Genomic DNA, 16,207 nt, shown 5'->3' on the forward strand with positions numbered 1-16,207 from the left:
TAACAGTCGACCACAAATAATATACTCAAGGGCTTTAACACTAATAACTGTGAGCAAAATGAAACCTTAAAAATTGTTATGTTTACAGCTTGGTTAAGACCATAACATCTGTTTTTGCAAGGACAAAAGTATTGTCATGTTTAAAAATGATTCAATCAATCACAGATTAAAGCTCAACCTGTGAGAAACACTGAAATTAAAACACTCCCAGGTATATATAAAAGTAACCTCAGCACACCCAGCCTTCATGTGAAGTGCAACCTGACCTCTGACAATATGCCAAAGATTCAACCACAACCCAAAGTGCTGAGCATCAAGAGCTTGAAGACCAAGTATGCTGATGAGATAGGTGGCAGTAGGGCTGCAGCTAACGATTATTTTTCTATCGATTAATCTATAGATTATTTTTCGATTAATCGGTTAATCCATAGATTATTTTTTCGATTAATCTATAGATTATTTTTCCTTTTACCGATTATTTTTTTTATTTAAAATTAAGATGAAAAAAATAAATTTAGGCCAGTTTTTTCAAAAGGCATGGCTTTTATTTCCAAAAAAAAAAAGTATGGCCACTCAGTCAACATTGAAAACATGGCAAAACATTCTGTAACACTGTAAACATTTGTGCCAATCTAAATATTCTGGAGCACTGTAAACATTAAGTATTGCTTTTAAAATGTGCAAAATAAACATCCAGTCCAACACAGTACACTATAACCAATTCTACTCATTCCAGTGAGTGACTAACAGTTGTAATGAAGAAAGGTTAGCATGTCTACATGCTCTGGGGTGAGGCTGGTTCTTTTCTTGTTTACAATATTCCCAGCAGCTGAAAATAGGCGCTCAGAAGGGGTCGATGTGGCTGGAACTGAGAGGTAAGACCGAGCCAGCATTGCCAGATTTGGAAACCTTGCCTGATGTTCTTTCCACCATTTTAATGGGTTTTCATCCTTGGAAATGGGGGATTCTCCAAAATAAGACACTAACTCGTTTCTGACCATTTCAGCATCATTACTGTCATTGTTGTCTTCCTCATTGTTGCTGAGTTCATCTGAATCTGAGCCAAGAAGTGTGTCTAGTAAAGATACAGGCCGCCTGTCAGCATCTGGTCTTTCCACTTGCATTGCTGTGCCCTGTTGAGCGTGTGTCTCCTTTTCCCTTCTTTTCTCCTCCAGAACTATTGCATGCAGCTTGTATTGAACTTTTAAACACTCATCTGCAGTCAGGAATTTCAGCTTCCTGAATCGTGGGTCAAGTGCAGCTGCTAATATGCACACATTTGGTCCATCATCTTTGAATGTGGTCTCGGCTTCCCACCTGGATGTTATCTCACGTGCAGCAGTGACCTGGAAACACTTGATTGATGCATTTTCAAAAGCAGTTTGTGTAGCCTTCCGAAGCCCTTTGACCAGCAGAGGGACAGCGGAAACTGTTACATAAGATTCTCCACTCAGGTACACAGTTGCACATTCAAAAGGTTTCAGAACTTGTTCAAGTTCTTCAAGCAAGCTCCACTGGTCAGCCTTAAGATCCAGAAAATGCTTCCCTCTTTGAGTGACCTCCGGATCTGACAGAGTTGCTGTTATTGGCCACCTCTGCTCAAGCAGGCGACTAATCATGTAAAAGGAACTGTTCCATCTCACAGACACATCTTGTATGAGGCTGTGGTCTGGAGAACCCATTTGTTTTTGCTTAACCTTTAGTTTTGTACTGGATAGCTCACTTTTTCTGAAGTGCTCGACCAAACTTCTTGCTGCTCCTAAAGCTCTGCTGATGTGGTTGTCCTTTAGAGCATGGTTAACTACAAGCTGTAGAGTATGGCCAACACATCTGAGGGATGAAACACCATGTCTTTCCTCAAGAACTCTTAAAGCTGCAACAACATTTGCAGCATTGTCATGTACAATGACTTGTACTAGTTTTATGTTTATTTCAAACTTATTGACAACATCCTCAATCCAAGAGGCAATGTTTTCTGCAGTGTGCTTTTCATTGAGGGGCATTGTTGTCAAGTTAATTGAGGTAAGCTCCCACTCATCATTAACAAAGTGAATGGTGACACCAAGGTAAGCTTCAGTGGCCATACTTGTCCATGCATCAGTTGTGAGTGTCAGTTTTCCTTTCACATTTTTCAGGATTGCTTTGACTTCATTCATTTTCTTTGTGTATTTTTGCTCCATAAGCTTAGTGAAGTGGGTTCTTGATGGTAGTGTGTAGCCAGAGTGAAACCGTTTGATCATTTTTTGAAACCCTTCCCCTTCTACCATATTTAATGGCCTCATGTCTATGACCATCATTTCCAGGACACCATCAGTCAGGTCAGCGGCCACTTGGGGTGTGCATTCAGTCCCATGCCTCTTTGGAAAAAAATCCTGGACACTGCTTTGTCGTTTGCTGCAACATAAGAGACAACAATTAATTTTCATTTTAAATATACCCAAATACAGCTTACTTTAATACAAAAGGTTAATTAAACTACACACATTATCTTGTTAAATTGGTTTAATAACACAACAATGATAGTATGATTAAAGTGAAGTTAATTGTTCGTTTGTACATAGTATATGTAACTGTTAATGTTGTAAAAGGTATTTGCACAACTTATTAACGTTAGCGTTAAAGATAGTATAAGTAACTGTTAATGTTGTAAAAGGTATTTGCACAACTTATTAACGTTAGCGTTAAAGATAGTATATGTAACTGTTAATGTTGTAAAAGGTATTTGTACAACTTATTAACGTTAGCGTTAAAGAGGAGCGCGTCTTTGTAAACACTGAACAGGCACGCCAAACGCGCCTCTCAGAGCGAAACGGTGCTTTAGTTTATGAATTTACAACGCAGATACAAATGACACATTCATGTTTTTTTGTAATGATGACAACGTATACTCACGCGGATGATTGACTCGTTGATGGTGATGGGAAGAACGCTGTCGGATGTTTTCTTTTTAGATGCTCGTTCATAGCCGTTGTGCTGCTGTGATACGCCATTTCCGCTCGACACAGTGTGCATAAAACAACATTATTAGGCCGTTTATTAAAATACTCCCACACTTTTGACGACTTTTGGCGTGTTTTTTTCCCCTCGCTCGCATCGTTTGCTCTGCGCTCCGCCATGACAGTGGTGTGACGTAAATATGCGACGCGCCGACGCACAAAAATGACGTCGACGTATTTACGTAACCGATGACGTCGACGCGTCGTTTCAGCCTTAGGTGGCAGACATCTATAATATATCCAAACGCCAGGATGATGAAAACAAATTTGAAGAATGTGATGTTCAGAACAAGCCCAGGTCAGGCAGATCCTGTAAAACAACTGTCCGATGGCCAGGCTTTTTTCCGAAACCTCTGTATCTCCAACAACAGTTTGATACATTTTCTCACGCAGTGGTCTCTATGGCCTAATTAGAGCTTACAAATTAAACTTGTGAAGGCTCACAGTTCACATAGAAAAGATTGACAGTGAAAAAGTGGCAGAAGGTGAATTTTCCCAATGAATCATCCACTGAACCACATCCCAATTGCCGCAAATACAGAAGACCTGTTGGAACCTGCGTGGACCCAAGAATGACCCACAAAGCAGTCAAAGTCGGCGGCGGGAAAATCAAAGTTTGGGGGTTACATCCAGTATGGGTGTGCGAGAGATCTGCAGAGTGGATGGCAACATCAACAGCTGGAAGTATCAAGAACCTTTTGCTGTCCATTACTTCAAATTGCAATAGAATGGAACTTTACTGTCATTGTACTTAAGAAGTACAATCACAAGAAATGGCAAGTTCTTTAGCATCATTTCAGACTTCTGCCTGCACATCAAAGTTCCTGAAAGCAAAACAAGGTCAGACATGTTTTTGAGCATGCCTGAGGTGAGATGAAGGAGAAGGTCATACAACTAAATAATCTTGATGAACTCTGGGAGTCCTGCAAGACGTCACAGTTGAAATGTATCAAAAGTGAACTGAACGTGGAAATGTTTGGTGCCTCACGCCAACTTCATGGCTCACATACACACATTTCTACATGCTGTGGATAGTTTGGCAACGCATAGAGGTGATGTTGGGTAACTGTTTAAATAAAAAACATGTGCAAACCATTACTCCTCAGACTCATTGATGTGCACATCAGAAACATATGAACAAGTGTATATGCAATTACACTAATGGCTATAAAAGCAGAGACAAAATGGAGCAAAAAACTACATTAAAACATTGACTGCTTTAGCAGTATTAGAATAAATTGTTAATGGTGCACTGCGAAGAGAGTGTGTTTTCCAAGACAGACTGTATTTATTCGCAAATGATGACACCTGGCTCATGAGCCACTTCAGGTTCCCTCGAGCGCTCCTCCTGGAAAATGTACGCAGAGCTGAGGCCTCTTGTAAAGCACAACACAGCGAAGGGCCATGCGTTGCCTGTGCCCACACAGGTGCTGACCACACTAGGATTCTTTGCAACCAGTGCATTTCAGAGGGAGCTAGCCGACCGATCGGGATTGTGCCAGTCGGCCCTGAGCTGAGCCATGCCAGCCGTGTGGTAAGAATTTATAGGCATGTTAGCGAGGTATATTCATTTCCCATACAATGCAGCAGAACAGGCCAACATTAAAGGGCAATTTGCAGCGACAGCTGATGTTTCTAATAATGCAGAACTATCGACTTCACACACATTGCTCTAAAAGCACAATCACATATGTATATGTCAACAGGAAACATTTTGATTCGATCAATGCACAGATCTTATATGATACACAAATACAATTAACCAACATTGCAACAATGTGGCCTGGTTTGACGCATGATTCGTACACTGTAAATAACAGCATGGTTGGGAAGAGACTACAAGCTGTCATTGTGCACGAGTGGTGGCTTCTTGGTGAGTACATTTATATATGTAATTGTCCTAAAATTAATCGCTGTGATGCACATGATGTGCCCCCGAATTTGTACAGTATATCCCTTTGTACAGCATCATTACGAGTCAGTGGTTTAAGTTGTTGACTCTTAAGATCTTAAAAACAAGCCCCTGATTGTCTCTGTTTGCACATTATACTCATGTTAAAAACCCGAGCGTAAAGTGTTCCCGTTTGCCAGGCGCATGCACTGCTGCACTAACATTTTTACACTCCAGTAAGACCTCCAACTCATTGCCGGTGAAATTCTTAATTTTTGCCATTTTGATTATTATCTTTATGTCTTCTGACTGTGAGTGGAAAATCTCAGGCACATTGCTAATTTGAATATAAGATTTGCATTAGAGATGTCCGATAATATCGGCCTGCCGATATTATCGGCCGATAAATGCTTTAAAATGTAATATCGGAAATTATCGGTATCGTTTTTTATTATCGGTATCGTTAAAAAAAAAAAGTTTTATTAAATCAACATAAAAAACACAAGATGCACTTACAATTAGTGCACCAACCCAATAAACCTCCCTCACCCATTTACACTCATTCACACAAAAGGGTTGTTTCTTTCTGTTATTAATATTCTGGTTCCTACATTATACATCAATATATCAATACAGTCTGCAAGGGATACAGTCCGTAAGCACACATGATTGTGCGTGCTGCTGGTCCACTAATAGTACTAACCTTTAACAGTTAATTTGACTAATTTTCATTAATTACTAGTTTCTATGTAACTGTTTTTATATTGTTTTACTTTCTTTTTTATTCAAGAAAATGTTTTTAATTTATTTATCTTATTTTTATTTTTTATTTTTTAAAGGACCTTATCTTCACCATACCTGGTTGTCCAAATTAGGCATAATAATGTGTTGATTCCACGACTGTATATATCGGTATCGGTTGATATCGGTATCGGTAATTAAAGAGTTGGACAATATCGAAATATTGGATATCGGCAAAAAGCCATTATCGGACATCCCTAATTTGCATATCTTAAAGGAGGTGTGACCAGGGAATGGCCTGGTCGTGGCCAGCGACTCCAACATGTGTGCTCAATTCCATGTTAATCGGGATGCATTAAAGAAATGTGCTTGGATTAATGTGTGTGCAGTTGTGCACACTTAAATACATCTGACCTGATCGTACACCATTTTTAGTAGGAAATTACACAAGTTTTATTAATAAATGAGGCCTCAGGACTTTATGTTCCGATGTTAAAGGGGAACTGCACTTTTGCCTATCGATCACAATCATTATGAGACAAAAAGACAAAAGGTTGTTTTTTTCTCGCTTTCTAACATGAAAATCGTCTAGTTCTCGGTGGCTAGCAATGCAGCTAATGGGAGCATCAATTCTACCTCTAAATTACTTTAAAAATGCATTCAAAAACCGTCAATACTGCATTTATGTTCCGTAACCCGTATAATAACCAAGCTGTGGTGAAATTGTTATTGTAAGAGCGAACACTCTTTTTCTATCGTAGTGACACATTGACGTGCTTCGGTATTAGCCGTAAAAAACAACTACGGCAAGAGGTAAGCAAGCTTCTACAACAACACGAAAAGCGTTTGAGTTTGCAATGCACAACACTGCGAGACTACACCAATTTGTGCTGACTGAAAAATATAAACAATAATATTACAGTATCTGTAAAGTATTAGCCCACATTTCATCTTTTGTTTGTACACTGCTGAGCTAGCCAGACAGGGTATATACTGTACTACAAACAGGCATGACGTGCTGCGTGTATCATGATCGATATTAGAGTGACTCACTCGATGCACAGTCCTCTGTCTGGTCCAGCTGGCCAGGGACATTTTCTGTTGATTTTGGGTCAGCAATCTATTTTAGCCAAAATAGCTTGGCTCTAAGTTCCATCTTTATAGCGTGAAAAACGCTTTTATCCCCCTCTTCCGTCTTCCATCTGCTCTAAAGTCTCACTCTTCTTTTTTGCTTGCTTCTATAAGCAGTAGTATATTTACTTTCAAAAGTATAAGGTTGTAAATCCTCATTTGTCTAAAAATAGTCGTCTTCGTTGTCTATTACCAAGTCTGCCATGGTTAGAAAACACACTCGTAGTAGTAGTAGAAGTAGGAACACACATGTTGCCAGAAGTCAGACGTATGCTTCTATGGAAACAGAAATCAACGCATGTAATACATCAATTCCGGAAATGATTAAAATGATCACAATACAGTATATAATGAACATATTACATATTGTTATGAACGTGTCCGTTACTAAATTATATATAGACTAGCACTGTGTATATAAAACGTTGCTGGAGGGTTCTGAAGTTGTTTTAGAGGGCTGTGAAGGCTACAACAGTGACTCCCATTACCCGCATCTTTCAAGCGTTGTTTATCATCTTTAAAATCGTAAAAAAAAAAAAAAAAAAAAGACAGGTGTGTTCTTGTCTCTCATAATGCTTGTGAACAATAGACAAAAAAAGAAGTGCAGTTCACCTTCAATGTCTTCAATTAAGTACTGTACATTATCTTTGTATGCAACAAGACTTTTGTCTAAGTACAATCTGACCTTTTTGTCTTAATTAATTGATAAAACTATTAACAATACAATAATTTATTTGGATAAAATGTTCATAATCTAAAGGAAGGATATTCAACTAGAAGGGAACTGCACTTTTTTTTCATATTTGTCTATCATTCATAAAATGTAAGACAACACATGTTTTTTAAGCATTCTAAATCGTAAATAAACACAAACAGAAGTCAGCTAGCAATAGAGCCAATGGGAGTCGCTTTATTCCGCCTGTGAAGCCCTCTAAAAAAACATCCAAAAAGCCTATCGATCGCGTATTGATTGATCCGTCTGTATAAGAGAGCACAGCCTGTAGGTTTAATGTGCACGATTAAATATCTTAGTTGCTCAAATAATAATGTGTTTATACAAGTTTAGATTGTTGAAATACATTAACAATGTCTCTTGCGTTTAAGTTAGTACTTCAGCTATCTAGCGGTAGCATGCTTCTCCAGTAAATGAAGTTACGACAAATAACCAATAACAACAACACAGTTATTGTAAGAGCGGACACTGAGGCACTCTTTCTTGCGTCCTAACACATCGGCGTGCTACAGTATGAGCTGTAGAAGCTAACTACGGAAAGAGATATGCTAGCTTTTAAGTCAGCACAAAGCGCGTTTGAGTTTGTAATGCACAACACAGTAGGACGCTGTGTTATAAAATTAAAACATCTCCTCCATGGTATACTTTTAGCGTGGGACAAATGCGTCTGTCTTGTCCACACCTGTAGTCATCTAATAGCAGCAGTGCGCTCTTGAACGCACGCCGAGACTCCACGGAAACAAAGCGAGGGGAAAGGAAGTTAATTGAAGTGCTTGGCTACGTTTAGTCTGAGAAGAACTCTATGAAGCAAAGTCTTTGTAGTTGATTTCCGCAATGTTTCAAGCCAAAGGACGTTAGTGTGCATGCGCCGGCGCTGCTGTGACTCTGTTTCCAGGAATTAAGCAGTGTTGCCTGAAATGCATTAATAAATTAAGTTGGTTCGGTAATTAAAAACTTAAGCGCTATTACTAACCATCTGAAATTTTACCGTGGTTTATCATTATACCGTTTACCGTTACATCCCTATTTACATTATACATGCATCATTAGGGTTTTGAAGTTGTTTTGGAGGCCGTTGAAGGCAACAACGACTCCAATTAGCCGCATCTTGTAAGCATTCTTGTCTCTCATAATGATTGTGAATGATAGGCAAAATTCCAAAAAAAGTGCAGTTCCCCTTCAAATTTTTTAAACTTAATATTTGCTTATAACAGTGGATGTTCCTGCACTATTGTTTGCACTTAAAGGGCAATTTATTTATTTATTTATTTTATTTTGCTTATCGTTCACAATCACAATGAAAGACAGGATATTGGATGTATTTTTTTTAATGCATTCTAACTATTAAATACATTCGATCAAAAGCCTGCTTACAATGGAGCCTATGGGAGCTGCTCTATTCCGCCTCTAAAGCTCTTTAAAAAACATTCAAAGACATCCATTAAGGTTTTATATACATGATTAAAGTATATATGTAATGTAGTAACAGGCCAATTTCTAATAACAAATAATATTTAGGTATTTTGCTTTACTTTAAGCATACGCGGCGCATAAAGTAAAAAATCGCATCACGTTTGCTTTTTTTTTTTCCTTCATCACTGATTATTACTCACTGCCGACTTCATGAGAGCCAACAAACATAATAAAAGATCACTTAGTGTACAAGCTATGCTATCTTTAGAAAACTGACTGCTACAATGTTCATACGTTCTCATTTAGATGAAGAATGACTCAAAATCCTCGCAAAGAAAAGGGGGTTGGAACCAAGCGTCTTTTTGTGTCGCTCTCGCCATTTCCTTGTCTAAATTGGCTGTCAAAGTGTACCAACTTGTCGGAATACGTCCTCATCCTTCTACTATCTAGGTGAGAAGCATGGTTTGTGATCTACAATAAAGTTTGACGAAAAAGGAAACGAGGAAGCAGCTCATCAGCCGATGATGTCAGCATTGGCACACAAGCTTGTGATTACTATAGTGCAGGGGTCACCAACGCGGTGCCCGTGGGCACCAGGTAGCCCGCAAGGACCAGATGAGTCGCCCGCTGGCCTGTTCTAAAAATAGCTCAAATAGCAGCACTTACCAGCAGTGTTCGGTTAGTTACTGAAAACCAGTAACTAGTTACAGTTACTAGTTACTTTATTTCAAAAGTAACTCAGTTACTAACTCAGTTACTTACACCAAAAAGTAATGCGTTACTGTGAAAAGTAACTATTTAGTTACTTCTTTTCCCCCCCCTTTTTTTTAAGGCTCCCATTAATGCCCTTTTAGCCTTCATTTCAGTACTGTTGGAGAATAATACAATGTGTTGATCAACTTGACATGTATTTGCATCACTAAACTCAGAAAGCAATGTGGTCTACATACAACACACAAAGACAAAGACATGTTTCAAAGGGCCAATTTATTTCAGGCCAGAACAAATTGACAAAACTATTTTAAATAGCTGCAACATAATGGCACTTTAACTTTGAGTAGATAGGATCTTTGATCCAAGACACAACTTACATTTAACTAAAATGTTATTTTCTTTGTGCTCGACAAAAGAAAAGTATTGAGAATGTCTCCATGTTTAAAAAACTCGACTTCTGGCTTCGCCATGATGTCTTGTTAGTTGTTATGAGAGTAGCGTATGTGTGTGTGTGTGTGTGTGTGTGTGTGTGTGTGTGTGTGTGGCCCTTTAAGATATGACAGCATGTGAGGTGAGTGACGTCAGTGAGTGAGTGGGCGAGAAAGGTGAGCGAGCGGTGACAGTGAGTGCGTGCAGGTGCTCTAGCTTGGTGGATGGCTGCGTCCAATAAAGTCACAACGTTGCAACAAACCGCCGGCCTCGTCATTCGCCCTCAGCTGTAAAGACCCACTTCCGGGTAAAGTGAAGGTTGTTAGCCCCGGAGTACATAGGCCCTGGAGGAACGTCTCCCCTGCGCCCCTCAACTACGGTCTGGGAGTCCCCCCCGCCCCCACCCACAGAAAGCATGCCTTTTCTTTTCCACCGCAGCGCTCCAATAAAACACACTCAGATCTTCTGTTTCTAGCCGATACTACATAAAAAATAACGTAAAATAACGCAGTAATGCATCATGTCGTAACGGTAACTGAGTTACTAAATATAAAAAATAACGCGTTAGATTACTAGTTACCGCCGAAACTAACGGCGTTACTTTGTAACGCGTTAGTCCCAACACTGCTTACCAGTGAGCTGGCATTTACAGAGAAAAAAAGTGCTGCACTTTCCCTCTGTGCAGATGGTGCTGACAGACAATGCTTCTGCATCTGAGGCTTTTGACAAAGTTGCAGAAAAGTACTCTCAGGTCATAAACAGAGTTGGGCAAGAGTTAGAGAACAGGTTTTGTGACCTGGATCAGCTTGAGCCATGTGTGTCGTTCATTTCTAATCCTTTCATGAACGTGGACATATCATGCATTGCTGAGCAGTTAAGTACAACATTCAGCCTGGATGCTGAACAGGTGGAGATTGAAATTGTAACACTGCAAAATGACCTCCACCTCAAAGCCCACCAGGCTGCACCAAACTTTTGGTGCCTTGTTGACAGAAAAGTACAGTGGTGTATGCACAGCAGCTATGAAGGTTGCAAGCCTGATTGGTTCAACTTATCTTTGTGAATCAGCCTTTTCTGACATGAACTTCATCAAGAACAAACACAGAACACGCCTCACTGATGCACATCTGCAAGACTCACTCAGAGTTGCAGTGTCAAGTTACACACCAGAGTACAACACATTAGTTAACAGCATGCAATGCCAGGCTTCCCACTAATTGACAAGGAAACAGATAACAGATTTGGTGTCCAGTTCAAAGTGTGACATGATTTTTTAAAAATTTGAGAGTTGACTTTTGTATTTTACATGAGTTATTATTTGTACAAACATGGTGCAAAGTAATTCATGATTTGTTAAAAATTGTTAGTGGCTAGCTAGTTAAAATGGGATATTGTGATTTCACAAGACTGTCTTAGAAGTGATCATTTGAAAATGTTCAATTTGAAAAATGTGCACTTAGAGAAAATATAAAAATAAAGTGTTGCATATTGATATTTATCTGTTTTTATATATATTTATTGTGATAAATCATTAAGATGATCAGTGTTTCCACAAAGATAAATATCATTAATTATTAATAATAACATTGAGTTAAAGGTTAATTGAGCAAATTGACTATTTCTGAAAATGTATTTAAGTGTGTATCAAACTGGTAGCCCTTTGCATTAATCAGTACCCAAGAAGTAGCTCTTGGTTTCTAAAAGGTTGGTGACCCCTGCTATAGTGTGTCTGCGTTAGAGCTTAGAACAACAATATCACTATTACTTGGTTAATATTTAAGTCACAAAATGTAAATCGAGTAATGTTGGTGGGTATTGAATGGTTATTTATTGGGTTTTATGGGCGGAATAGAGGACCTCCCATTGGCTCCACTGTGAGCAAACAAGTTAGAATGCATTAAAAAAAATACATCCGTCGTCATAACTTTCATAATGATTGTAAATGATAGAAAAAATAAAAAAGGGCAGTTCACCTTTAAACGTACATGTTAATATAGTAATAAGTATGATTACAACATTTGAGCATTATGTTTGTTTTCAATTACAGTAAGTTTGTTTATCCTAAACATTCCTGGCACTTCATTTTGCACATTATAACATTTTTGCAAAGCCTTTTTTTTGGACAATACCATGACAATATCGTACCGTAATATTTTGATATCGTTACATCCCTAATATTCAAGGGTCAAAATGTGTGACAATTATGAAAACTGCTTATTGTACATGCAGGTTGCATAGTGTACTACTACTGTTGGTAAACAAGCATCGTACAACACAGATTTTGAAAGTATACATGTGAAGTGAATTGTATTTATATAGCGCTTTTCTCTCGTGACTCAAAGCGCTTTACATAGTGAAACCCATTATCTAAGTTATATTTTTTTAAACCAGTGTGGGTGGCACAGGGTTCAAGTGGGTGAAGTGTCCTGCCCAAGGACACAACAGCTGTGACTAGGATGGCAGAAGCGGGAATCGAACCTAGAACCCTCAGGTTGTTGGCACGGCCGCTCTACCAAGCCAGCTACGCTGCCTCAATATGAACACAAAAGTTGCTTGAACTGAATTTGACATCCATCCATTTTCTACCACTTGTCCCTCTCCATATCACAGGGGGTGCTGGAGCCTATCAAAGCTGCATTCGGGCAGAAGGCGGCGTACACACTGGACAAGTCGCCACCTCATCGCAGGGCCAACACGGATAGACAGACAACCCTCACACACTTGGGCCAATTTAGTGTTGCCAATCAACCTATCCCCAGGTGCATGTCTTTGGAGGTGGAGTACCCGGAGGGAACCCACGCAGTCACCACCCATCCATCCATTTTCTACCGCTTGTCCCTTTTTGGGGTAGCGGGGGTTGCTGCATTCGGGCGGAAGGTGGGGTACACCCTGAACAAGTCTCCACCTCATCACAGGGCCAACACAGATAGACAGACAACATTCACACTCACATTCACACACTAGGGCCAATTTAGTGTTGCCAATCAACCCATCCCCAGGTGCATGTTTTTGGCGGTGGGAGGAAGCCGTTTTACCCGGAGGGAACCCACGCAGTCACGGGGAGAACATGCAAACTCCACACAGAAAAACCCCTAGGACCTTCGTTCCTCATAATACGAGGGTCCTGGGTACGATCTGACATGTTTAATTTAAAGCTGCAAGAAGCTGTATGTCACATTTTCTTATATACTGTCAACGTGAGACCCAAAACAACGTACTTATGCAACCCAAATACAATAACCTACACGTCAACCGAGGTCCTGCCCAAGGACACAACAGCTGTGACTAGGATGGCAGAAGCGGGAATCGAACCTAGAACCCTCAGGTTGTTGGCACGGCCGCTCTACCAAGCCATCTACGCTGCCCCAATGTGAACACAAAAGTTGCTTGAACTGAATTTGACATCCATCCATTTTCTACCACTTGTTCCTCTCCATATCACAGGGGGTGCTGGAGCCTATCAAAGCTGCATTCGGGCAGAAGGCGGGGTACAAACTGGACAAGTCCTCACCTTATCGCAGGGCCAACATGGATAGACAGACTACCCTCACACACTTGGGCCAATTTAGTGTTGCCAATCAACCTATCCCCAGGTGCATGTCTTTGGAGGTGGAGTACCCGGAGGGAACCCACGCAGTCACCACCCATCCATCCATTTTCTACCGCTTGTCCCTTTTTGGGGTCGCTGGAGCTCAGCTGCATTCGGGCGGAAGGTGGGGTACACCCTGGACAAGTCGCCACCTCATCACAGGGCCAACACAGATAGACAGACAACATTCACACTCACATTCACACACTAGGGCCAATTTAGTGTTGTCAACCAACCTATCCCCAGGTGCATGTTTTTGGCGGTGGGAGGAAGCCGGAGTACCCGAAGGGAATATGCAAACTCCACACAGAAAAACCCCTAGGACCTTCGTTCCTCACAATACGAGGGTCCTGGGTACGATCTGACATGTTTAATTTAAAGCTGCATGTCACATTTTCTTATATACTGTCAACGTGAGACCCAAAACAACGTACTTATGCAACCCAAATACAATAACCTACACGTCAACCGTGCCTAACATTTGACAAATAAAACACATATGGGACGTACATGTAAATACATTTTAGGCTTCAGCTCGCTCCACCAACTAGTAGAACATTTAGCAATACATCATCACCGCTGTCCTATACATGCACAAGATGTACTGAAAAATAATGCCAGCGGCAGCGCAAATTTAAACATGTAGATATTAAATCGTCACGCCGCCAGATGGAGACTGGAGCCCACCCTTTGAAAAAGGTCTACTGCTATAACAGCGTGTACAGTGTTGCAAATTACTTTCAGATAGAACATAAATTATATATAGATGATATATAGTCAACAGTATATGAGTAATGAAAAGCAATGTGGCATTTTACTTCGAGTATTTCGCCTCATTTGTTCTCCTGTGGTAGCCATGTTAGCCACCGCTAGCTTACCGCCATAGAGCAGGGACATATTAAATCAACGACATAACTGTCAGCCAGCATATCAGCACAGTTGAATGATACATCACTTACCGAGATATTGGTCGTATTTGTTGACAGCAAAAACGGCAGAATGCAGAGTCACAGTTATTGCACTCGTTGCTAGCAGATCGCTTCCTGCTCCTGCAGGCCAAAGCAAGCCATCCAAAGATCTTCTTCAGCCGAAAGAAAGCCGATAGCGGAATGACGAGAAGACTAGCACAGCACGCTTTTTTTGGTCAGACAAAGTATTTGTTAGGTAATACTAGCATGATACGACTATGTATCGTGTATTAAAACTAGTCGTTGATCGTTGCAATTCTGCGTGCCAGTCTCTATAAAAAATTATAAAGCGGCCGTACGGCACAGTTGATAAAACTTTGTCGGATAATCTTCTCCTACCGAACATCTCTTTCACTGGAGTTTTCTCAACATGGCGACGCGTGCAAATCTAATGCTTTTGTTTGACTCACTGATGACTGAGCAGATGCGAAAAAAAATCTAAACTGTTTTAAATCTATTTTCTAAACAAAGTTATTTGGTTGGACTTGTCTAATTTCTTATTCAATATTACAAAGTTTAACAATATCAACATTATGCTCAGACAAGAAAAGGGGTGAAAGGTGCAGTCCTTTGACGGCAAGTACAGTTCGTTTAAGTGACAACAACATACAATATCAGAATGATGACCGAGAACAGTGGTGTCCAACGTGTGGCACCACGGGACATTTTCGTCCCGCAGCTGTACTTTTGCTGGCCCGCAGAACATTTCTGAAATAAAAACAAAACAAAAAAACAACTGTAACATTGTAAAAAAAAAAAAATATTGCAAGAAGATTGATGCGTTCATTACATCTCGTCTCGATTACTGTAACGTATTATTTTCGGGCCTCCCTATGTCTACCATTAAAAGATTACAGTTAGTACAAGAGCGACTGCTAGACTTTTGACAAGAACATATACTGGCTCACCTGCACTGGCTTCCTGTGCACTTAAGATGCGACTTTGGCTTCCTGTGCACTTAAGATGCGACTTTAAGGTTTTACTACTTACGTAATAAATACTAAACGGTCTAGCTCCATCATATCTTGCTGATTGTATTGTACCATATGTCCCAGCAAGAAATCTGCGTTCAAAGAACTCCGGCTTATTAGTGATTCCCAGAGCCCAAAAAAAGTCTGTGGGCTGTAGAGCGTTTTCTCTTCTGGCTCCAGTACTCTGGAATGCCCTACCGGTAACAGTTAGAGATGCTACCTCAGTAGAAGCATTCAAGTACTATCTTAAAACTAATTTGTATACACTAGCCTTTAAATAGACCCCTGTTTTGGACCAGTTGATCTGTCGTCTCTTTTCTGCTCTGCCCCCCTCTACTGCGTGGAGAGGTTATTAGGTGACCACAGATGAAGCGCCAGCTGTTCAAAGTCGGAACCCGGGGTGGTCTACTCATCTGTGCATCAGTTGATGACGTCTCTGCGCTGCTGACTTGTCTCCACTCAAGATCATCCCCTGCTGGCCCCACTATGGACTGGACTCTCACACTATTAACTAGATCAGTGGTTCTTAACCTTGTTGGAGCTACCGAACCCCACCAGTTTCATATGCACATTCACCGAACCCTTCTTTAGTGAAAAATATTTTTTTTTTTTTTCAAATTCAAGACAAAGT

General features: G+C 40.2%; 1 protein-coding gene across 1 annotated transcript; it reads right to left on the reverse strand.

Annotated features, from left to right (window-relative positions):
* Nucleotides 1–485: 485 nt before the first annotated feature.
* Nucleotides 486–10,384, reverse strand: LOC133599374 (E3 SUMO-protein ligase ZBED1-like). Its single transcript, XM_061952165.2, has 2 exons — nucleotides 2,893–10,384; nucleotides 486–2,394 (listed from the first exon to the last, which is right to left on the reverse strand). The coding sequence occupies exons 1-2, from the start codon at nucleotides 3,375–3,377 to the stop codon at nucleotides 744–746; spliced, it is 2,136 nt and encodes a 711-aa protein (XP_061808149.1). The 5' UTR covers nucleotides 3,378–10,384; the 3' UTR covers nucleotides 486–743.
* Nucleotides 10,385–16,207: the final 5,823 nt, after the last annotated feature.

This window comes from Nerophis lumbriciformis, linkage group LG04 (genome assembly GCF_033978685.3).
Source record: "Nerophis lumbriciformis linkage group LG04, RoL_Nlum_v2.1, whole genome shotgun sequence".
In the NCBI taxonomy this organism is placed as follows: Eukaryota; Metazoa; Chordata; class Actinopteri; order Syngnathiformes; family Syngnathidae; genus Nerophis; species Nerophis lumbriciformis.

Excerpts from the sequence above, each read along its gene's own strand:
- LOC133599374 (XM_061952165.2), bottom strand. The coding sequence starts at position 3,377 with ATGTATCAAACTGTTGTTGGAGATACAGAGGTTTCGGAAAAAAGCCTG. Across the intron at positions 2,395-2,892 it reads TCAACGAGTCAATCATCCGC|CAAACGACAAAGCAGTGTCC; the intron begins GTGAGTATACGT and ends CTTATGTTGCAG.